This window comes from Lytechinus pictus, chromosome 2, assembly GCF_037042905.1.
Source record: "Lytechinus pictus isolate F3 Inbred chromosome 2, Lp3.0, whole genome shotgun sequence".
NCBI lineage: Eukaryota > Metazoa > Echinodermata > Echinoidea > Temnopleuroida > Toxopneustidae > Lytechinus > Lytechinus pictus.
Window position 1 is genome coordinate 53,488,679 of NC_087246.1, and position 25,935 is coordinate 53,514,613.

The 25,935-nt window shown below is 36.4% G+C and overlaps 1 protein-coding gene across 1 annotated transcript; it reads right to left on the reverse strand.

Annotated features, from left to right (window-relative positions):
- Positions 1-86: 86 nt before the first annotated feature.
- LOC129253980 (ubiquitin carboxyl-terminal hydrolase 10-like) lies at positions 87-24,966 on the reverse strand. Its single transcript, XM_064095157.1, has 14 exons — positions 24,846-24,966; positions 19,082-19,168; positions 18,558-18,603; positions 16,370-17,476; positions 13,858-13,949; positions 13,283-13,389; positions 11,731-11,863; positions 10,048-10,159; positions 9,445-9,578; positions 8,642-8,767; positions 8,233-8,325; positions 7,324-7,468; positions 4,616-4,681; positions 87-4,321 (listed from the first exon to the last, which is right to left on the reverse strand). The coding sequence occupies exons 1-14, from the start codon at positions 24,867-24,869 to the stop codon at positions 4,116-4,118; spliced, it is 2,478 nt and encodes an 825-aa protein (XP_063951227.1). The 5' UTR covers positions 24,870-24,966; the 3' UTR covers positions 87-4,115.
- Positions 24,967-25,935: the final 969 nt, after the last annotated feature.

Consider the following 25,935-nt stretch of genomic DNA (forward strand, 5'->3'; position numbering starts at 1 on the left):
TCTTTGAGCTGTTTTTATTGATGTCATTATCTTGAATGGGGGAGGGGGTAAAGTGTACATATGAAAAGAATATCAGAAACCATTAATTCATTTTGTCTTCAAAGCTTTTATTCAAGACAAATATGATTGATACAAGTACATTCTGACTGTACTTTAGAAATCCACATGATAATCTCATTCGTGAGTATCTGTACCTTTGTTCAAAACTTAAGACTATAAGTCTTATCAACAAAATCTTAAAGAACAAACAATGATAATGAAATTGTTAATAGGAAACAAAATTGTAGTTCACATTTTCCTGATTAACTCACTCATACCATAGCAAGTCTGGCAAACATTTTTTTTCTGTAGAAAAATTAATATTAGAACAAAGGACAACCACAATAGCTTGCTAAATGAAAGATAATACATGTAATAGTTCGCCACAGATACTGTGGGTCATACAATAAGCAAACAGAAACAAAAAGAAAATTGAAGCAATATATGCAAGCAGGACAATAAGTCTCGTAATTCACTGAAAGTATAAAGTGTCACTTCAAATATCACTTATTCCCTGCGAATGCAATTTACCAGGTTATGGAAGGTATGTTTACATGTATGGCTTGATGAAAAGATACGTTCTGTTACAAATCACTGTTGGTAATGGTATGCATGACACAAAACAGAAAAAATAAGTGAAAATAACCTACCATGATTTGCTTGACATCTTTCTTTTCAATTGACAGCATGTTCATGAACAGGGCCTCTGGTTCTAACAATACTGAGCACTCATTACAGGTCAAAGTTGAAATACATAACAATCAAAGAACATGTATCTCGGTATTCATACGAGGCATTTATAAACGTGTACATTATGACACTCCACGTCCCAAGCAAGTACGGCCAGCTGGGGAGCGTTTCATGAAAGGACTTGTCAGACATTCTATCTAACAAGTTTGTTTTATCTGACAGTTACCATAATAACGGTGCTTCTCAGCCAATCAAATTCAAGGAGAGGTCCATGAAATGCTCCCCTGGTGAAACATCAAATATATTTTTATAGTAAAATGTTATACCTCCTCATGCTAGCCATGTAAGGACTATTTCCGAGGAGGGGTGAATGTGCACGAATGGCCTTGATGTCCGGGGTTACAACATGGAAACACATGCTAATTGTTCAGAAAACCATTGATTTATCATTCCTAAGAAAAATAACCCCCAAAACATACATGTACATGTTCATATCCCCAAAGATAAAGCATACAAGTAGTATACTGTAGATCACAGCCTACATGTATTTGATTTCAATCCCGTCATAAAAAAACACAGATCATTGTGAATTCCCCAACCATTTATTGTCAAGAAAAAAAACAACAGAAATCTGCATTCTACCTTCAGATTTTTTTTAAAGTTCAAATCAGTAAAGAATCTATGATCTTTTCGTTTGCACATGAGACCATCTCAAGCTCAAGAAAACTATCAAAGCTACCGGCACTTCAAAATAATAACAAATTTTGAACTGATGTGACAAACTTGTGCTCCTTTACAGAATATGTAATAAGACTATGGAAAATAAGGCACTTGAGAGTTTTCTTTTAGCATGAAAGTTACACAAATATTTGAGCAAATTGGAAGTACAACAAGGGCAATATTTTATACTTTCATTTAACATGGGGAAAACTCTGTACACACAGCATTTAGCAAGAACATGTACATCATTATTCAGGAATTCATGTTCTTATGCCAGCATATGATAAATCATTCTGTTTGAAACATTGAGAAGCAATGACAGTTTTCAAATGTCTTCTGATATTTCAACATCGTTTCGCTTGTTGTATTGTTAGAAAGAAGATACATGTATAAATCAGTCATTAAATGACCATTGGCTTGCTCAACAGAGATTACACAAGCAGTAATGTCAGGGTTTCTCAATATTTATACATTTGAAACATACAAATGGCTAGCAACAAGTGAACATACAAAATATGATATTTTTCAAGTATTAATGTTTCCTACTGTAGGTGACATGTATCAATGATCAGCGACTTTTATACTTTTTTTAATGAAACGTATCACAAGGATGTTTTATTCATATTTATTGCTTGCAAAAATCTTCGCAGAGCTCTCGGTAATCAATTCCAACGAAAGAACATCATCCCCAGCTTTTTTTTTCATTTATTTTTATAATTATCCCGATCTAAGCAATTCCATCCATTGTGTACTTTGTCCATTCATTGTGTACTGTATTACACAATGTTTATAATAACATTCACATGTATGCACTTTTTGACAAGATACATGCATGTGAATAATTGTTGGCAATGCCACAAGTGACACATTTTAAATGTGTTCACATCTCCTAGAAAGGCCCATCATCAAAGTTGCACATGATAAAATAAATGATAGAATAAAGATTTTTCACTCACAGACACACTATTGACATTATCTCAGAGTCGACTGTAACACTATATGATTTACACTATGTACAAATTTCATAAATCAACTAGTTTTCACTTTTCTCCCAAACGTTTCATTATTTTTACAATTAAATTCCTTCAAATCCAACTTTTATCATTTTACATGTACAGTATAGTTACTGTTTAGTAATTAACTTTGAAATCAAAATCACAGGGAGAAAAGAAGAATAATAATTAGAAGGAAAATATAAATATCTTTAATTATACTGGATCAATATCATTTATTAGCTTTAAATATATATTACTTAAATAACTTCATGGAGCAATGTAGAAATCAGATTAAGTCAATGCTTGTACATACACATACAAAATATCTCATCAATATTGAATTCACCATTTATTTCTTAACATGTGATACCAACAACAAATCTATTCAAACAAATAATAATGACCAATAATCTAGAGGAAAAAAAGTAATCAGAGAAAAAAAAGTAGGAGACAGTTTAAAGAGGGTTAATAATCCCTTCATAATAATATTACATAACAAATACATGTGAGCTTCACATTATTATGCGAGTTGCATTAAAGTCAGTGCGTAGAAGCATCACAAAAATAATTCAGATAACCTTGACCTCTTTTGGGCCTGCCTTCTAGTTTATAAACTAGAACCATTCTACTTATATAGTATACATATTTGCTCTTAAGTAGATTCTCTTTCTCAAGTGATACAGTTTCTATATCTTGAAAAAAAATGCTTCTACATACATATCAGACCAATGACTGTGTCCACAAAGTAATGACAAGTTCTAATCATTCTTCAAACAAAAAATCAAGCTTTGCCTGTCAGAAAGGAAGAAAGCCTACTAATATATCAACTCAAATTATCATGCATCACACATAGTCCTTTACATAGCAGTACAGTACTTTATTTTTACATTATCCCATCAACATGAAGAAGATGATTCATTATACATCTGCAGGATCATGTCCTCTAACCACCCCTTGATGATGAAGTTTAGATATCATAATTTGCTTCCTATTCCAATATTGCAAGGTGAGATTCAAATGGCACAAGATGATCTTCCTCTGAGCAACATAATTAGTCAAATAGAGCCATCAGGGTAAAGGTGAATGATTATTCCATAAACTGCAAACTCTGGGAAAAGTCAGGTTCCTCGAGCAGTCTGTTGGTTTTAGAGAACGATTTTTCCTCTTTGCAAGTGATTGGGCAGATTCCAAATAATCAACACACCATCTGTAATCGATCATTGTAACACTAATATATCACAGTTATGCAAAGCAGACATTTGCTTTCACACACGTAAATTTGCAACTTCCCGTTACCAGTCAGAGAGCTGGCTTCATCATCCAATGAGGTCATAATTATAATCATCAGAAGAGCATAGTACACCTTCTTGCAGCGATACAGAAGTTTGTCATCGAAGGATCCATCCTCGCTTTAAGCATTCTGTGCAATGTTCTCAATCACATCATATCGTCGACAATCAAACAGAAAAGGAGGCAAAAAATAGCAAAGAAAATGCTTTAGACATTCTATAACTGGCATAGTATTCAGAGCAAGTGTTTTGACCATGCCGTCAAAAAATCATCAAAAATACATCCCTCAAAAGTGGCTCAACAGTAGTTCCTTTATCACCACAAAATTGAAATCCATTAATTATCTGCATACAAGTTGTTGAATCCAAGATTCATTCACTTTCATGAAGTTGTAGGTTTTGTAAGCAGGTCTTTCCTACGATAGAAGAGCAAGTAAGGTATACACGTTGATAGAGGCTTGGTGACCTGTAGGGCCTTGACCGGCTTGACGATACTATCATCACAACGGAGCCATCCACTGGATCCTACGTGATAGACATCTGTTATGTAATGACCTCCTGATGCTTCTTTGCCTGTGTGGTACACAACTACAATAAAAGGTAAAAACCAATGTTGATTTAGATTAACAAGGCTACCTGCTTGATACAATCGTCCTTGTGATACATCATATGTGCTACAAATATGAGTCTTAAAGTTCATACTTGAATTCAGATAAATGTTTAATAAAACAAATACCATATCTAAAGCAACCAACAACGCAATCAGAATAACAATAAATTGTTACAAGAAGAACTACCTACTGAGTTTCACACTTTAGATTATATCAAATGCATAATTCATGGAATTAACTGATTTATTTACTACTACTAAAAACAAGTTACCTGCAAAAAGCTTGTAAGTTCTTTGAACCCCTCCAATTCGAGACTTGGTGTTTGGAGAGATGAGGTCTGAAAAGGAATAAGAAGATATTCAAAGTATGTCCTAATGTAAAGAAAATCAATTAAACATTGTCTGTTAAAATTCATTGCATATCCTCATCACTCCCATGCTAATATGCAAATATGTTTCTTACACATATATAAAATCAAATAAAGCCAGGTTTGAATTCCTGAAACAGAATGATTCTCTGCTTCTTTTAACAATACGGCATCACGGCCCGGATGTTTGGAACAACCTTCCGAATGATATCAAACAAGCTGCATCTCTTATATCATTTAAAGCTTCACTAAAGAGGTACCTTTTATCTAAATACTTATAAATTCTCACCTGCACTCGCACTCACTTGCACACACTTCATCTTGCCCCTTCCCCCCCCCCTTTCCTTTTATTATATTTTAAGCAATATAAGTGACATCACTTTTAAATAATAAAGACCCGGTATTTTTATTATGGTTTCCATGTAGCCTCTTTTCCCCTGGCTGCTATTATTTCAAGCTTTCAGCTTACGATAGCTGGCCTCTGCATTTAAATTCATTTGTTATTGTTTACATGAATATTATGTCTATATATCTACTTAACTACTATACAATTGTCACCTTTGTAACTTGATCAGTATGTATGTTTGATTTTATATCATTGTTATAAATTTGTAATTTTGATTTACTAATAAATGCAGAAAACCTGCTTAAAAAAAAAAAAAATAGTAATCAACCATCACAATTCATATATATCTCGGCCAAATACTGTCTTATTCAATTTGCAATTTATCACTCTACACTGCATTTATTTTTTTATATAAACATGAAGTTTTATCTTATTCAGCTTCTTTCTCGTGATACAGATGCTTTGGGGTCCCTTTCTTATGATGGTGGTCCCCAAGTGTGCGCACCTAACGATTTGAGTTAAGATTTAACATGAATTTCTTTTAATTTCACAAAATCTTTCAGTTAATAATGTTCCTCATATCATTCTGAGTAAGTGAGCCAAATATCTCACAAAAATTTGAAAGAAATATAGGATTTTCTTGGAAAAAACCTCGGGCAGTCATTTTCAGATTGAAAAATAAAATGGTACCCCATGTCTGCGCACCCATTTACGTTGCACACGATTCGGGTATTTTGATGAGAAAGGCTGCAGTTTCAGGTTGTCACATGAAATGCCTAAAATTCATTATTTTTCCACCATTTTGAGTCGGATTTTTTAATGAATATATGTCTATGTGTTGCATGTGTAAAGTTTGTATTCGTTGCGTATCTTCTTTTACTAGCATCGCGCAGATACGCGTGTGCGCAGACAAGGGGGACTGCGCAGACTTGGGGGAACTTGCCATATATTTGTGTACAATTTCACATGGACCTGGCCATGAAGGGTTATTCTATTATTACGGGGGTGCTGTGACAATGTTCAGCACCCCCAGTAACAATAGAATAATCCTCTGTGGGCAGGAGGGCCCTGCAATTTTAATGGCGAGTGGGGAAAGGGGTTTTGCAAATCTTGGAAGAAGCAAGTAGACAAGTATAGAAGGGTTGTGATAGATGATGCACTGAAAGAGAGTAAGAAAGAAGTAAATCAAGGATCGTTCATGAGAGAAAAAGATTTTTAACTTCTGATTTACCAATTCAACTATAAATATTCTTTTTTTTTTTGCTGTCATGTCCCATTTATCATTGTCGCTGCACGGCAATTCCATTAAATATGTACATCCAAGGCCTATATTGGGGGATCTTACTGAAATGATTTTTTATCTCTGTTTTTTATTTAATAACTTACCTGGGGGGGGGGGGCCTTTTCAGCCCTTTCGATATTTTTTTCATGATATATATGTTGTGTGAAAGTTTTTACTGTGCCGCTCGCTGACTTTTTATATTTAAGTCTTGCACAACTTTGGAGAACAAATTTGTGAGGCCCAAGCACATGATTACAAAATTACACAACATTATGTAAGTGCATTGTCAGACCAAAATTGCTTGTATATATCATGTAAAAAGTCAATAAAAAATCTGTTTCATCTAAAATTCATAAATGAGTGACTATTCTAAGTTTATTGACAACAGTCATTTAGTTTGATGCTATTTATGACTGAAATAATGTCCCTGATGAAATTTGTTGGGAAAAAAAACAATGAAATTAAAAGATGAAAAACAAAGAAAGACATAAGAAATAAAATACAAAGAAATAGATTTTTGTACCGGATTTTTTTTTCTTTAGTTATTAGGAATGCCATAAAGAATGTTATCACCACAAATTAGCTTTCTAGGAGCTTTATTTAGTGAAGTAGAGCAAAAAGTATGATTTCATGAATAAATTAGCATAATTCCTGTAAAAAAATATATGAATTTTGTGTAATTTCCCTGCGTACAATGGCATAGATTATGTCATTCTCTCCCTTTCTGCAAATTTTTGTCATGATCACGCGATCCGCAGTTGAGATGTTGGGGGGGGGGGGCCTGTTTAGCCATCTCCTCCCAGGATTTTTAAGCTCGCAAAACAGCCCAGGTAACTTAGGGGTTTAAGCACTCCACGAACAAGAACAATTGGGGTTGGGTTTACAAAAATGTTGATTATTTTATGGAATTTCCCTACTGTCAAGCCTGTCATCCACCTCATGTCTCATGTTAACAAGGAAGGTGCTTTTAAAACATTACTTTACCTTTATTGATTTCGATCTCCATGCCATAATCAATCTTCTTCATCAGTTTCTGGCATCCTCCTGACTTATCATAGAGGAACCTCTTCAGATGTAGAATGAGGACCGGTGGGAGTTCTTCAAGAGTGACACGACGGAAAGCTTCAACCTGCAAACATTGTCCACAAATTGGCATTATGATAACAATGGAAGGAGAATAATTTCCCCCAATTCACAAAGAGTAGATATGACAACCATTTATACATAGCATTGCAGCGTTTGATGGTCTAAATTTTTTTCTTTCAGTTGTAATAAAATTTACTCTGAATTTTTGGGAGGACAGTTATTCTATGATATCTGCAATATACTGTGAAAAAGGGAAGAGTAGGCATCACCTTCAGTGGAATTTTTTACAATACCATTCGATAAAGCTGTTCATAAAGCTACCTCAATGTATTCTTGTGCAAAATCAGAAAGAAACCTCAAATTTCCCTGTTGTAACAAAGTGGGACTGAGTTTTTGACAAATAAAATACTTATATTCAAATGAATGTTAACAACAAAGATCCTATATCAACTTTTGGGTCCTGTAACACAAAGGTTAGCGACTGATCGTACGCTTTATTTTTATGATTAAATGTAGTGTAGTCAATGCAATCAATTGAAACAAAATGTTCTACAATGATTGCTTTTAAGCTTTGTGTTACTGGCCCCTGATCATACTAGTCATTTTTAAGTAATCAGTAAACTACTTTATGAAACTGTCCTGGAGCCCTGGAACATAATGGATACAAACTCGAAACCCAATGCCCGACCAGCCATTCCATTCGCAAAATCTATGGGAATCCTACGCCCTGCACAACAACAAATTTCACAGAGATTTTCGATCAAACTTGCATAGAAATACAAAAATTATATCATATTAAGCACTCACTTCTTTCTTGGTCTTGTTTGACATAAATCCATGGACAGATTCCTTATTTCCAAGGTTATCCAAGGCATCCTTCAGGTTCCAGATGTCTGGAGACTAAATTTAATAAAGACCAATAAAAATACAACTAGGTTAATAAAAACATAGCTTACTGCATAGGAGGTTTATTATATTTTGCAACAACAGAATATTTGCAGATATAATCAATTTCTTATCTGGTATCAATATGGTTACACAATGCACAAGCTGATCCTAGAAAGTAAAGTTAATCTCCTTTGGTAGAGGTATACATAAAAAAAAAAAAAAAATGATGGCTGGATTTATATAGCATTTTTTTGCCTGAGGATACAAAGCGCTTGCTATTATTACCCCGGCTTTAGCAAATAGATGTCTTTAATACATGAAAACCTACCTGAATGTCTAGCTGGAGAGAGAAGAAAGGCTGTAGAGTAGCAGACTCTTTAGAGCCATGTTGATGAAGAGCAGATCTCATGATACCTCCAAAGATCTTAGAGAGAGGGGAACTTGAGAACTGAGCCTGTAGAGAGGGATGGATTCAAACATAGAACAATCAGTGGAGAGTAGCAGTGGGATTCTAAATAATCACAGAATCGCAATTTCATTACAAGAGTAATGACTTTTAACAAATGACTTTGCCTGACTTTTAACAAATCCCATTCGTCCGTAAATACTTTTTATAATGATTTACATTGGTCTAATTAATGCTTGTAAGTATAAGATTAAATAGAATTTGGAACATGTACAAATATTTAGAAAATAGATAGCAAGTTAAAATAGAAATATAACCAAGAAGCCTGTTCCACAACACAAGTGCAGTAGCTATTCATGTTCTATGGTCATGCAGAGGGTTGAGTTGGATAACTCCTATAATAACCTATTCATTTGAATATGTTTGCATTTATAAGACAAGCTAACCACACACAGTGTTTGATAGAGATGTCAAAACGCCACATGGCATGTTCTTCGTACTCCCACAAGCTTGATAGGGAAATGCAGACCTGTAAATGCGATGCAAGGAATTTCTACAAAATTTGCCAGAGAATACATGCACAGAGGTGAACTATGGGTTGTGTGACCAAACCATTGAGTAGATCTGCCTTCTGATAGACGATTTGTTGAAAGACCGTACTGGTGGACAACTCACGAGTCTAAAGTGTACCTTGGGGGGGGGGGGTTGACTGAGGTCATACTCACCTTTCTTGTGATGCTGGACTTGTTCCGTGGTCCGACCTGCTCCCATTCATCATCATCACTACCTTCCTCCTGATGACCATTACCAACATCACCATTAGCGACTGCCACAGATGATGGGCCATTCTGTTTGGGATCTATTCACAACAAGAATACATTCTAATAATAGTGACACATCTACCACGTAATTAATGACAAAGATGGTGACATTTCAATATTTGTATTAATCCACCAAGAGGAGGAGTTGGTGGCTAGAGAAGAGCAGAGAAAACTTAAATATTTACTGTAATCATACTTGGCCCTTCACCCAACTAAATGATGCATCTCATTGAATTGACACCCTCCTGCCTCCAGATCATACGCAAACTATTTCATAAATTTATTTTATAATCAACATATGTCTTTCTTCTGAAGACAGCCTGAAAGGACACAGTGATTCAATGCAGCAGATGGCCAAGTACTTGTCAAGGAACCTTTATACAAAATAAACTCTTAAAACATCATGGTGCATGGGGGGGGGGGGTTCCAACCTAAGATTTGTCACATTGCTGTTCAGACACACAATGTTTGGGTGCATTTCATAATAACTTTTAAATTCTTGCTTACCGACGGCATTAACGTCTTCTCCATTGTAAAGCTGAATGAGCGAAGTCATCTCATCATGGAGACCATTCAACAAGCATGACAGGAACTCTTCTGCATCCTCTTGGCGACCATGCTGCTCAACAAACACATCATAAAACACAGAACATAAAAACTTATTGACATAAGAAGTTACAGTGGTGCTCAAAAGTGAACCCCACCAGTAGTGAACATATTTAACCCTAATTCTCCCGGGGGGGGGGGGGCCATAATGGCCCCCCCCCTCGACAATTTTCGCGATATATCTGCTGCGCGAAATTTTTTGACCTCGCCGCTCACTGACTTTTTACTTTCAAGTCTCGCGCAAATTTTGAGACCAAATTTGTGACGTCCGGGTACGCGGTTACGACATTACGCAACGTTATGTAAGTGCATGTCAGACCCAAAATTGCTCATAAACGTGATTTCATGTGCAAATCCAATGTAAATTGTGTATTTAGCCAAAATTCATTAATGTATCATTATTTCTACTTTTACTGATTAAACTTAATTAATTTTGCCTTGTTTATGATCAGAATTAAGTCTGGAACGATTTCCATTGAAAAAACAATAAAAAACACAAAGTAAAAAAACAAGGAAATACATAAGAAATTCATAAAACAATAAAATACATAAGATATTTATTTCAAAACCGAAGTTTTTTTGAATTGCGATTGTTAAGAATGCTACAAAGAATATTTTTAGCAAAAATTAGCATTCTAGGAGCTTTATTTAGTGAATTAGAGCAAAAAGTATGATTTATGCATAAATTAGCATAATTAATTCATATAAAATAAAATCTCATTATTTTGGAAAATTTTACCATACAGCCTTGTAGATTACATCGCCCACTACCAGCGTGCAAATTTTTGCGTCGATCGCGCGATCGGCGGCCGAGATCTTAGGGGGGGGCCATAATGGCCCCCCCCCCCGGTAATGACAAGAATCAAAATACCCCGGGAGATTTAGGGTTAAAGTGTTGAAGTTCTGCCATGTTTATAGATAATTCATAGTGAAGCAGGGCCCTGTCCACAGAGGATTTTTCTATTGTTATTGAGGGTGCTGAGCCTTGTCACAGCACCTCCAGTAACAATAGATTATCCTCCGTGGCCAGATCCATGTTGTGAAGTCAGGTGACAAAATATTAAGTTTGTTTCTATGGGCTCGTCAAACATCGTAGTGTTGTTGTCTACATTCAACACTTAGCATGAAGGAGTGCATTTTATGGTGGGGTTCACTAACTTTTGAGCACAACTGTACATATCAAATTGATTCACAAAGTGCTGCACTAAGCCCAGGCCAGGTAAATGGGTACCGTCAGGAAGAAATTCCTCAAAAACTTGTGAGTGCTGTGGTAGCCAAGCTTAGCCACTGTAATATAGGAGCATCTCGAGCACCTTACAAGGTGGATATGTAAACTATACAAATATCCAAAATTACCAGCATTATGATTACCATAGTAGGTTCCATGGTACATGTACAAGTAGTTTTAACAGGGGATATTCATTGATGTCATGAACATTGGACAAAGGTCTGCTATTGACATTAAGGTTTCAATGTTATAGTTGCACCATAGGGACGGTTGTAAACATTGTAATACATCTTCTAAACTTGACTTCATGACTTATTAATCACCTGAGATGACTTGACTTTGGTTGTGTGTCTTACCTTCACAGAAAGAGAAGTATTGGCAACAGAAAGCATTTGATAGATGACTGTTGGCTCAAAGCACGTACCAGGGCGCAGGTCTTGGGGTGAGCGCTTACCCTTAATCTCCTGAAACTCCTTCAGAAATTGATACCTGAAGTACATGAGTATTGAACAAGAAATAATTGACTTTTTCTATTCTATATGTAATTCCATCACACATACTATCACCTATAAATATTGCACAGTTATGATTCTATTTCATATGTTACTATTTCATATGTTACTATTTCATACTTACATTTATTAAATGGTAAAATAAATGACTAGATCTTTCTTAACAAAACAAGTGGAGCGCCTATGGCAGTCTCACCTGCATTACAAAATTCAATACAGCAGTAGTGCTGACTTTGAAAACAACTATAGAATAATTATTCACAAAAAACACCATTCATATCATGATAAAATACTATGTTCATTGACCCTAAAAGACATTTGACCTTGATCGTGTGACCAAATACTTGTGATACTTGATTACCCTGATGTCCACATTTCATGAACTAGATCTATAAACTTTCAAAGGTATGATATGATGGCAATCCAACAAATTCCCCAAATATAGCCAAAGTTTATTGACTTCGGTCATGTGACCTGAAACTCACGCAGGATGTTCACTGATGCTTGATTACTCATATGTCCAAGTTTCATGAACTAGAACTTTCAGAGCTATGATATTCAAAAAAACTTGACCATGGTTAAGATTTTGTTTTGATTCCAACAGACCTTTGACCTTGGTCATGTGACGTGAAGCTCACAAAGGATATTCAACTCGTATGTCCAAGTTTCATGAACAAGATCCATAAACATTTAAAGGTATGATGGAAATCAACAAATACCCCCAACATGGCCAAAGTTCATTGACCCTAAATGACCTATGACCTTGGTCATGTGACCTCAAACTCTGGCAGGATGTTCAGTAATAATACTTGATAACCATTATGTCCAAGTTTCATGAACTAGGCCCATATACTTTCTAAGTTATGATGACATTTCAAAAACTTAACCTCTGGCTAAGATTTGATGCTGACGACGCCGCCGCCAGAAAAGCGACGCCTATAGTCTTACAAAACTACACCATGATTATGTACATCTTTCTTTCTCAACACCAATGTCACATTGCCTCCATTAAACCATCCAGATGACTACTGTTAGAATCATCACCATAAACACCATCGTCACTATCACTATCATTACCATCACCATCGTCATCATCATCACCATCAGTCCACCACCATCGCCGCCGCCACCACCACCACCACCACCACCACCACCACCACCATCATCATACCATTATCATATATAATCATCATCCCCATCCCCACCACAACCACCACCACCACTACAAGATCACATCAACATCACCTAAATTGATTTTACCATCACAAATGATATCATTCCTTACAGTGTCATCATCACTACCCTCTCATTTTGGCATAGCAACCTGAAATGAGCTTCCTGAGGTGCGGTTTTGTGTAACCATGGTCTTGAGTTTCATTTCTACAGTGTTACTTACATGGCATCAAGCATGGGGGTTGAGCTTGACTTGCGTACTCCATGGTTGAGAGGCATATTCTTCATAATGTGATAGAATGGTGGGCAAGATAATAATGCTTGAAGAATCTGTATCGAATCAGTCAAAGGAATCACTAAAAAATGGCAAAGCTCTACTACACAACTTTCTCCTACAAATAAAACAAGTGAGTAATCTCCCAATTTAATCAGATTAGAGGTTGAAATATGCAAATATTAATGTTTGACAAAATGAAGTATCTGCCTACCAGCAATGTAAACAAGTTAACGATTCATACACGAAAGCATTAACATGTCCTTTCCCAAAGTCAAAGATATCACTGTACTTTTCCTCACTTCTCCTCCAAGTATGGAATGTGTACCCGGGTATTAAGGAATTCCTTCAATGCTGCCCACTTTACCGACTAGCAGAGCTACGGCAGTATTATTTGGAGCAGCATGAGCACCGTGTATACGTACATGTATAGTGCACAATTGAACAACATAAAGCATCTACTTCCATATATTAATTGTAATTACTACTATTAATATCATCCAATGATGTTTATAAGAGGATACACTGTTGATGTAGCACCAGTTGGCTGTATTAATGAGACCACGTGGCTGCAGGTTCATGGGATGGTGTGACGGGATCACTTTATTCAAGTGTTCTGGGGGAAAAATCAAAACAGGAGAAACATGAATATATAGAAATTCATCAAGACTAAATTTGAGTTGACCCATTAGCTTTTTTTTTGACCGGTGACCGCTAAAAAAAAAAAAAAAAAGAAATTCAGTGTTACCAAAGATTTTCAAAATCAACTGCTGTTATACCTATACTTCCTTATCTAGATCTATGTATCAAAATTTTCACATGACAGGGCGCGACAAACCCGGTTGCCCGGGGCAAGTGAAATTGACGTGCGGGCAAGCATTTTTCAAAGTCAATTGCCCGATCGGGCAAGTGCTTGTTTTGAAAATGAAAAAGATAAATTGACAGTAAAGTTTAATATATTGCAATTATCGGCCAATTATCTCTCATACAATGTCATACCAGTCAAAAAACAGTGGAAACATGTCAAATCAGCGCCAATTTAGTGAATTTACCGACATTTTATCGCCAGCGGTCCCGTTCGATGGGGGCTGCCATCTTACTTTCTAAACTACACTGTGCGCATGCGCTACTAATCGACGAAGGAGCTAGCTGGGGAAACCCCTCTCTCGCCCTCTGAGCGCATGCTCTAATACATCGGCGCTACAGTACATGGACGGACGTACACGAGCGATCGCGAGCCAGTCGACTCTCGAGCTAGATCGCGCTGAATGCATGCAAGCTTCGGACTGACTCGGCCAGGGTGACCAGACGTCCTGTATTTTATTCATTTCTAAAAACATTTTAATTTTGTTTTAATTAAAAAAAAAAATTAAAAAAAAAACACCAAATATCATTAGGATTTTTGTTATATGATTGGATTGTTTTTATTTGCTTGAAGTTTGAACTTTTTCCTCTTTCTTTCTTTTCTATCTTTATATCCTTCCTTCTTGCCCTTTTTTGTTACATATCTAGTTTTATTTCCTGATCCTTTCTCTCTCTGTTCATTTTCTTTCTTTCCTTCTTTCTCTTACTTGCCTTCTTTGTTACATTTCCTTTTTTTATTTCCTTCATTCCTTCTCCCTTCCACTCGTTTTTATTTTCGTTTTTTCTCTCCTTCCATTATTTTCTTCTTTTTTTTCATTCTGGCCTCCCTTCATTCTTTCCTCCCTCTCTTTCCTCCTCTCTTTCTTTCATTATTTATTTCATTTTGTCCTTCTTATTCTTTACCCTTATACTTTCTTTCCCTTTCTTCCTTCCTTCCTGTTTTCTTCTTTCTTTGTTTCTTTCTTTCCAAGAATGAAGAAAACATTTTCTTTCCTTCGTTCTTTCTTTCTTTCCTCCTCCTTTTTTCTTACTTTCTTTTTGTCTTTCTCTTCTTTATCTTGACTTTCACACATTTATTCATCTTCCCTTCTTTTCTTTTTTTTTCTTTCTATATTCAATTCAAAGAATGACGGAAACTTTTTTATCTATTTTTATTCTCTCTCTCATCCTTCTTTTATTAGAACTTTCTTATATTTTTTATTATTTCCTTCATTTTCCCCTTCATTTTATCTTTTCTTCTCAGTTCATCTCTTTTCTTTCTCTCCTTCATTCTTTCGTTCACCCTCCCTTCCAATTCTGTATATTTTTTTCACAAGTCTAACACTGTGTAGCCTTCTTTCTTGATCTTTTTTTTTTGTCGATTGTCCTGTATTTCATTTTGTGAAATCTTGTCACCCTGGCCAGGACTCAGCTTCAACTTCAAACCAAATAAACAATGAGTCGTCAGACTATTAAAATAGGCGACTTTTGTCGTCGTGATCGGCGACCAGAACTTGACCAAGAGTCAAGAAAAAGAAATGCCAAGGGCAGCGCCAGTAAATTAAGTTCAGCCAGGACAGAAAAGAATAATTAAGAGCAAAAGAATTTTTGAAAAAAATCGGGCAAGCAGTTTTTTCTATCGGGCAAGCAAATTTTTTTATCACTTGCCCTGTCGGGCAAGTGATTATTTTTTTTGTAGAGGCCTGCATGATATTATATTTTCCGAATGTTTAATCAACCAAGTGGAGCTATAAAATAATAGTACCGAGATTACTCCATTTTCTAGAATTTATCAGCTCGTTAAGTTATAATCCTAGTGCTAGTATATTGTGAAAGTTAAGATGCATGTATATAGATCTTGATGAAGGCATAAGTACCGTTAGTTGATAGATATTCTCACTGAATTTCTTATGTACATGTATTCCTTTATTTTGTGATCCACCGGTCTGGAAAAAATTGCATCATTGACCAGCAGCATCGGTCGGTCACCGGCTCTAATCAAGAGTACACTAACCGATCAATGTGCTTGTAAACAAAGGGTCATTCAGGTCCATAACTTGCAATGGTTCTAGATGTGATAGATGATATATTCTCAACTTCATGAACTCATAATATATGCTTTCTGTGATTATACATCAGACTTCAAATTGACTTTAATCTTAAATATTTTATGATTTTAAAAAAGATCCTTACCTCCTAATCTCTTGGCATGTGGATCTTTATCAGTTGTGACCAAAGAGACGGATCCATCATCTGACACCTCTCCAGGAGATGGCTCAGTGACAACACTGATAGCCACATATGGTGTACTGGGTGGCTGTCCTTGACCTCCAGAGCTTCCTTTGAAGAGACTTGCCCAAGACTTGACTGGAGGAGGAGCGGCAGAGGCCGGTGCTGCAGCTGGCTGTTCACCAGATCCTTCTGCCGTAGCAGTAGGAAAGCTCTCATCAAGGGAAGTGCCGCTTTGCACGTTTGGTGTTGTGTTCTCAATGGGTGATATGTGTATGGTGGGGACAGGTGGCTCACTGGAAGCAACGTCATTGTCTTGCTCGGTATTGGCAAGATCATTGTTCACATTGCCATCATCTACATCCACAGCCTCTACAGCAGGCATGTTAACATTAACATATGATGGCACAGATTCCTCACTATAATCTGATGTGATCTGTTTATCATCAGACATATCTGCTGTTCTTGTAGGCACATAGCTAGTGCTTGGATATACCGATTCAACATATGAACTAGTTCTCTCTGTGCTCTTTTCATCTGCATTATATTCATAACTAAGAGCAGGGGCTGCATTCACTTCAGATGTGTATTGATTCTGCTCGACAGGTGCTGATGGGGGAACATACTCTACCGTCCCACCATATTTAGAGTCCTCTTTTGCACTTCCACTATCAGCCCCGCTATCATTGTCCAAGCTACCCTGCATACGATCATAGTAGCTTTTGTAGTACTCTGGATCACGCTTTTTCTTGTTGCGTCTCTTCTTGAGGCCTTGTTCCAGTTGTTGGTCGGTATCGTCGACTCCGGCAGAGCTGTGGTCCAGGGGTTCAGAGGCTGCAACCCCAGCTGACTGGTTGACCCACTGCTGAGAATGGACTTCTGGATATTCCCTGGTGACTAGTACACCTGTGCTGGAGGAATTGTTGGCCAAGTCATGGTGACAGTTTTGACGACCCTCGTAGCAAAGCTCCGATGTAGCCACAATGTTACCAACAACTGGAGTACTCTGTAGTATTGGCTGTTTCAAGAAAGCTTGCTGGCTGAGGGTACAGTTAGCACTACCAACATTTCCTGCAAATCATGAAAGGAGAAGAAATCATCCAAAACACCTTGCTTTAATAAGAAGACAAAACAAGTGGATCGCCTCAGGCAGTCTCGCCTGGATTACGCGATTCAATATAGCAGTAGTGCTGACTTGGAAAACTATTGGATAATTGTTCACAGAAAACACCATTCATATGATAATAAAACAGTATATTCATTTACCCTTAATGACCTTTGACCATGATCATGTGACCTAAGACTCGTGCAAAACAATAAGTGATACTCTATTACCCTTCAGTTATGACAGCAATTCAACAATACCCCCAACATGGCAAAATTTCATTGACCTTAAATGACATTTTACAATGGTCATGTGACCTGAAACTCACACAGGATGTTAAATGATACTTGATTACTCTATGTTTTAGTTTTATGAACTAGATCCATAAACGTTCAAGGTTATGATAGCAATTCTATAAATACTCCCAACATGGCCAAATTCTGTTGACCCTATATGACCTTTGACCTTGGTCATGTGACCTGAAACTCGCACAGGATGTTTAGTGATACTTGATTGCTCTTATGTCTAAGTTTCATGAACTAGATCCAAAAACTTTCTAATTTATGATGACATTAAAAAAACTTAACCTTGGTTAAGATTTCATGTTGCGACGCCGCCGTCAGAAAAGCGGCGCCTATAATAGTCTCGCTCTGCTATGCATGCGAGACAATAAGTGCTATGGAATCAAAATATAAATAAAGACACAAAAATAAGCACACACATGTACAAGATTAAATGGCACTTTGTCGATGGTGATGGTAAAGGTGAGTCTCTGAGCATAACTCAGACCAATAAATCACACCTGATTGATGCCAACCATTTTCTCAAAAACACTCCAAAGATATTAATATGCCAATTACAATTTATTTCACATGTATACATGTAATAAAAGTACAATATACTGTAACATGCCTTAGCCACAAACCTTGCATTTCAAGTTGAGGGCTTTTACAACTCTGCTATGATATCTTGACACATCTGGTCCTTACATGTATGGAAAGACAAAATTACACATACAAGCACTCACACATTTTTTTTTAACCTTACCACTTGGCACACTGCTCCTTCCAATGCTTTTGTCATCCCATGGAAACTGTGTGAAAGAAAGTTACATTTGCAAATCAATATCATTCTATTAAAAGAGGTACTATAATTTCAGATTTGTTTAAATTGAATAAAGAAAAAAAAAAGCTGAACACAAGATCAACATCAGATAAAAAAGAAAAAAATAACATTTTCCAGTTTCGCAAACTTTCAAATTAATGAACAACATATGTCATAAGCCCATCTTTCTGGACTCAAGAATCTAATCGTTTGATACTCCGGTTTACCATTAAAATAACAACAATCACATTTTTGTTAATGAAAGTGAATATGATTTTAAAAAATTCTAGAAGTATATACACTTTTTCAACATGACTTATGATTTATGAAATTACAATGGAAGTTTATACACCACTAAAATGTTATATGACAGCAAAGATAATGGCATCTGTGATAGACACAAAATTTTTATGAAACTTGACTTTAAAATGTTTTGTGATTTTATACATTATCTTTCCCCAATTTACCTCTACATCAGAGCTTTGCAAGGGTTCCTGGAAGATGGCTTGATACTCCTCTAAGCAAAGAGCACTGAAGTCTCCAAATGTTACTTCCTGTCATATAAAAAAAATGAATCCGTATAACATCGTGCTTACTGTATGCCTTTTCATCAAGTTTAAGCATCTTACAGGAAATCTTTAGTGAATTCAGAGTACACAAATCTTAAAAACAACAAGTGGAATGCCTCTGGCCGTCTCACCTGCATCACGCGATTCAATATAGCAGCAGTGCTGATTTTGAAAACTACTATAACTCGCACAAGATGTTCAGTGATACTTGGTTACTCTTATTTCCACGTTTTATGAACTAGACCAATACACTTATAGAGATATGATGGCAATTCAACAAATACCCCCAACGTGGCCAAAGTTCTTTGACCTTACATGACCTTTGACCTTGATCATGTGACCTGAAACTCGCACAGGATGTTCAGTGATACTTGATTACTATTATGTCCAAGTTTTATGAACTAGACCAACACACTTTCAAATTTATGGCTGTAATTCAACAAATACCCCAATTTGGCCAAAGTTCATTGACCCTAAATGACCTTTGACCTTGATCATGTGACCTGAAACTTGCACAGGATGTTCAGTAATACTTGATTACTATTATGTCCAAGTTTCATGAATCAGATCCATAAACTTTCAAAGTTATGATGGTAATTCAACAGATACCCCCAATTCGGCCAAAGTTCATTGACCCTAAATGACCTTTGACCTTGGTCATGTGATGTGAAACTCATGCAGGATGTTCAGTGATACTTGATTAACCTTATGTATAAGTTTCATGAACTAGGTCCATATATTTTCTAAGTTATGATGACATTTCAAAAACTTAACCTTAGGTTAAGATTTTGATGTTGATTCCCCCAACATGGTCTAAGTTCATTGACCCTAAATGACCTTTGACCTTGGTCATGTGACATGAAACTCAGGCAGGATGTTCAGTAATACTTGATTAACCTTATGGCCAAGTTTCATGAACTAGGTCCATATACTTTCTAAGTTATGCTGTCATTTCAAAAACTTAACCTCAGGTTAAGATTTGGTGTTGACGCCGCCGCCGTCGCCGTCGGAAAAGCGGCGCCTATAGTCTCACTCTGCTATGCAGGTGAGACAAAAATGTGATAGGCCTACATTACAGGTCAAATGACTTGCACATCGAGCCAAAGTGGCCAAGTCAAACCATCAAGTCCAACTGTGCCCAACAAGCATTACACTGAAAATTTCATCAAAATCGGATGTGAAATAAGAAAGTTATGAAATTTCAAAGTTTCACTAAATTTCATACAAGTGGAATGCCTCTGGCCGTCTCACCTGCATCACGCGATTCAATATAGCAGCAGTGCTGATTTTGAAAACTACTATAACTCGCACAAGATGTTCAGTGATACTTGGTTACTCGTATTTCCACGTTTTATGAATTAGACCAATACACTTATAGAGATATGATGGCAATTCAACAAATACCCCCAATGTGGCCAAAGTTCTTTGACCTTACATGACCTTTGACCTTGATCATGTGACCTGAAACTCGCACAGGATGTTCAGTGATACTTGATTACTCTTATGTCCAAGTTTTATGAACTAGACCAACACACTTTCAAATTTATGGCTGTAATTCAACAAATACCCCAATTTGGCCAAAGTTCATTGACCCTAAATGACCTTTGACCTTGATCATGTGACCTGAAACTTGCACAGGATGTTCAGTAATACTTGATTACTATTATGTCCAAGTTTCATGAATCAGATCCATAAACTTTCAAAGTTATGATGGTAATTCAACAGATACCCCCAATTCGGCCAAAGTTCATTGACCCTAAATGACCTTTGACCTTGGTCATGTGTCGTGAAACTCATGCAGGATGTTCAGTGATACTTGATTAACCTTATGTATAAGTTTCATAAACTAGGTCAATATATTTTCTAATTTATGATGACATTTCAAAAACTTAACCTTAGGTTAAGATTTTGATGTTGATTCCCCCAACATGGTCTAAGTTCATTGACCCTAAATGACCTTTGACCTTGGTCATGTGACATGAAACTCAGGCAGGATGTTCAGTAATACTTGATTAACCTTATGGCCAAGTTTCATCAACTAGGTGGATATACTTTCTAAGTTATGCTGTCATTTCAAAAACTTAACCTCAGGTTAAGATTTGGTGTTGACGCCGCCGCCGCCGTCGCCGCCGCCGTCGGAAAAGCGGCGCCTATAGTCTCACTCTGCTATGCAGGTGAGACAAAAACTGTTATATGCACACCCTGGTCGGTATGCAAATGAGGAGACTGATGACATCATCCACTCACTATTTCTTTTGTATTTTATTATATGAAATATTCTAATATTCTCCTCATTGTTAGGTGAAACGATTAATTCCTCACTGAGCATGTGGAATTAGCATTGTTTAATATTATCTGGTTCAGTCAAGTTGGTCCTTATTGAGAAATCTGTAAAAAATGAAATATTGTGTAATTTAAACAATAAAAAACAAAAGAAATAGTGAGGGACATCATTGTCTGTCTCATTTGCAAGTAACTGAGTTGTGCATCACTGTTTTGTGAAAAATAAGCGAAACTTTAAAATGTCATAACTTTCTTATTTTACATCCCATTTTGATGAAACTTTCAATGTTAAGGTGACCGCACACCTTATGATTGGTCTGCGACCCAATTTCAGAATAAAATGTAGTAGAATTTTATGCTAATATTGATTGAGACTTAGAATATCTTACTGTGTAATGTTCTAAATTATTGTACAAATACCCATGTTCAAATCTGTGATTATGCTATCATCCTTCCTAGAATAAAAGCGAATTTAATATCTAGTCGTAATGACGTCATAGCAGTCGTACGATTGGCTAAGATTTGAAACTAATTTGGCCTTTACTCCAAAATAAAGGCATGCAATCTTTCAAAATGTTCATATTAGTATTCTTTCAATGTTCCATTTACATTTTCAGAAAATGAGCAAAATGCGATTTGTTCCAAAATCAGATCGCCAACAGTCTAAGGTGTGTGGTGGCCTTCATGCTAGTTTGATTTTTCTCTATCAAATCAACATTTTTCTGGGGTGGACTTGACCTTTAAAGTAGACAGTGGAAAGGGGTAATTTTTCATGAGGAATCTGCTTATCACATTTTTATTTGCCGCCAACATTGGCCAAGGTAATCCTTTTGCAGCAAATGTAAACAAAGGAAATTGGTCTCCCAAACTGGAGACTGTCTCTGAAATTGGATACCCAAATTCTTTACAAAAGTCTCTGAAAATGGAGATAAAGTAATCGCTCTCATGGGAGACAGTCTCCCATATTGGCCGTGCGCCTCTACTGACGGAGTTCAGCAGAACAACCAATAAAACAGAGACCAGAGCCGTATACCCAGTTGTTGTGTCTGGACAGGTTGTGTGTCCGGACGATCAATTTTCATTGATTTTAGAAATTTAGTACCGGTATTAGGTACATGTATGTGACTATTGCGCAATGTGATCTCAATACCTTAGCGGTTTCAGAACGAGTTTGGGTTGCTCTGTAAGGGGTGGCTTGGATTTGGCTCATGTGAAAGTCTAATGTTGTCTTTACCATCGTGACCGGCCCTGAAGGTAAATTTTGACAGTTTTAAACCTATTTTAACGGCTTGATCATATATTTTTCTTGGTGAGTGGTGAATATAAATCGAATCTAAACATCCCATCATTTATTTTTTACTTCCTCAAAATTGATTGTCAGAAAAAGCAAACTGCCGCGAGAGTTGCGTGCTACGCGACCATCATGATGAATGCAGTGTCGCCGGGAGCCCTGACATGGGTGCACCGGCTCAGAGGGGTTATGCTAGCACAGTAGCAGTTTGTGCATCGCATTGATTGAATTATTATTTGCTTTTGAGATCTATAGTCTACTTGTTTATATTATTAGTTATTACATCCTTTGATGAATATAAATATACACATTACACAATTTTAGCTTGTTTTCAGTATTTTGTTGTAAGATAATTGGGATGTCATTTATCATTTTTTTTGGCAAACTTAAATATACCAAATCAGGATTTTTTTTTTTTTGCAGCAGTGAGATTTGAATAGATAACTAATTAATTTGCTAATTGATAATTACTAATCAATACATTTATCAAATACTGCAATACTGAGATCTTTCTGTAAGTATTCAATGTTTTATCATTCTGAAAGTTTTATTTAGAAGATGTGTTGTTGCATAAGTTCCTGTCAGAAAATTCCAAACAATAAGGAAATTATATCTGTCATGAAAGCTAGCCGAGTACTTGCAATCATCAAGAGAACCTTCCTCACCAGGGATAGGGATACAATTCCAAAACTATTCAAGGGTCTTGTACGACCAATCCTCGAATATGGGAATGCAGTTTGGCACCCAAGACACAAGACAGACATGAAAGAGATTGAGAAAGTACAAAGAAGAGCAACAAAACTCATACCATCCTTGGCAATGCTTGACTATGGAGACAGACTTCGAGCCCTAAAACTACCATCCCTGCAATACAGAATGAGAAGAGGTGAGTCAGGTGACATGATCCAGACTTATAAAATAATGCATGGAATTGACTGGCTTGACAAGGATATGTTCTTCTCGTCAATTACTGTTGAGGCAACCCGAGGTCACCCATATAAACTCTTCAAGAAAAGAAATAGACTGGATGTAAGAGCAAATGCCTTCGGAGCCAGAATAGTGTGTGACTGGAACTCGCTACCAAATGAGGTTGTCTCTGCTCCATCTGTAAATTCCTTCAAAGCCAGGCTTGATAAGTTCTGGAATAAAGAATGGTACAGTCACCCTTGGGAATGATTTGATTTGATTTGACAAAAATGATTGCAAATGCACCATGTACACTGGACACTGTCACACATATTATACATGTGGAAGAAGATTAAACTTGGACGAAAGCTAGACCTGGAAACTTGGCTGCAGCTTTCTGCATTTTTCCAGTACATCCGGTAATAAAGGTAATAAAGGTAATAATATAAGTTTGTATATGTTCGGTAATGAGTTTATGAACAATTAACATATCAATTTACTAATTGATAATTACTAATCAAGTATTTAATACATTGATCAATTAAGACAAATACTGATATCCTTTTTCATCACCTGTTTTTACTTAGTTTTATAGAGTAAATTGAATAATTTGTATAATTTGTAAAAAAACATTTTTTGGTCACGGTCGGTCACACATTTTGAATTTGAATGGTCGCAATGGTAAAACAATGTCAATGGCAATAATTAAATCAGATTTTTAATATTCAAAAATCATAACTCTCTTATAAATATATGGCCTAGAGTAATGGTTAACATACCATTTCATTTGAAATGGGGTTTTCAGCCCTTTCCAATGCCAATGGTATAGAAGAGTTAGAAAGTCATTTGGAAAAATTGACAAGCGAAGTTTCATCAATTTTTAGTACAAATGTTAAGAAATATTAGAGAGAACAATACAACTATTGAATTCATATTTTAGTGTAATCCAAAGACAAAAAAGAAGGTTTCAAAAATATAAAAGTGTCTGGACACCCGACCCCCATCCTACACTACACACACACATTCGCAGATCAGCAGGAGTGGAAGAGTGAACACAGCTGTAGCAAACAGCAGAAAAATACCGTTTCTCGACAATGTATCACATGTATTTGAATTGAAAATATACTCAACACGAAATATATGCATCGGTGCAAAATCTAAACGTTTCGTGTGATACTTTACCTCGGCAGATGCAGCCATTCTCATTGATTTTTAGAGTCATGCTTCACACATATAAGTCGCCATTTTGTGGGCTCTTCTTCTTGTTAGCGCTTGCGCATGTGCGCAGGATTGAGATAAATCGAGCGAGCGCTCACAATCAATCGCGAGCCCGAGATCAAGACCCCCCCCCCCCCCTCTGTCCATTTAGTCCTCGTACATGTCGTAGTCCTCCTCGATTCCTGATCCTGATTCCCTCCTAAGACTAGTAAGATTATAAAGAATTTGGTCAGTATTTGGAGCTGCAATGGCCGAATAAAAAGAGGTGTTTTCGTCCGCACCAAGCTCGTTAATGCAAATAGTCATGAATATCACTTGGATAAAAAAGAAGCTACTTTCTGAGGGCTTGCCGACTGACTGTAAGATCCTCATATCTTCATTATATTGAATTCTACTCCTCATTCTTACCTTTTCCCTATTTCCCATTATCCTTCCTGTCTCTTTTTCGTCATTCACTTGATCTGCATATAGATCTATATATAAGGTTTCATTCCCCTTTAAAACAAGTAGGCTTGTGTCGAAACACAGAAAAATCAAAGAATAAGAAAAAATTAGTTTGAGAAAAATCGGACAAATAATGAGAAAGTTAAGAGCATTTGAATATTGCAATCACAAATTAATGCTGATCCTCCCACTTGCAATGCGACAAGGATGTGTGATGTCACATGTGAACAACTTTCCATTTGATGGACTATAAAATACCCCCAAAATGTCTCTTTTTGCTTTTCTTATGGTGATACAAACTGTTTATCCATGTTGTATTCTTTAAAGATATGTATTACATGCCCTCCATAGAAAGAATATATGCTCTACGTACTGATCTATGTGAAAAAGAGGCAGTAAAGTAATAGGGAGAGTTGTTCACAAGTGACATCACACATTTTTTTGGGACGCGATGTATAATAAACAATTCTTCCCCACTATACGTTTCTCTTTCTTTCCTTCTTTTTCTCTTTTTTCCTTTTTTTTTTGGCCAGCCGATTATGTTTTTTTTCATGATTGATAAGGGGAATCAGCGTACCAACTTGAAAGAAAATATGAATGATGGATGAGT

What these genes read in the sequence shown, in the direction of transcription:
- LOC129253980 (XM_064095157.1), bottom strand. Translation starts at nt 24,869, where the DNA reads ATGAGAATGGCTGCATCTGCCGAG. An exon ending in CAAACAAGACCAAGAAAGAA is followed by an intron (nt 7,469 to 8,232) that starts GTGAGTGCTTAA and finishes CAATGTTTGCAG; the next exon opens with GTTGAAGCTTTCCGTCGTGT. An exon ending in AACTTACAAGCTTTTTGCAG is followed by an intron (nt 4,322 to 4,615) that starts GTAACTTGTTTT and finishes CTTTTATTGTAG; the next exon opens with TTGTGTACCACACAGGCAAA.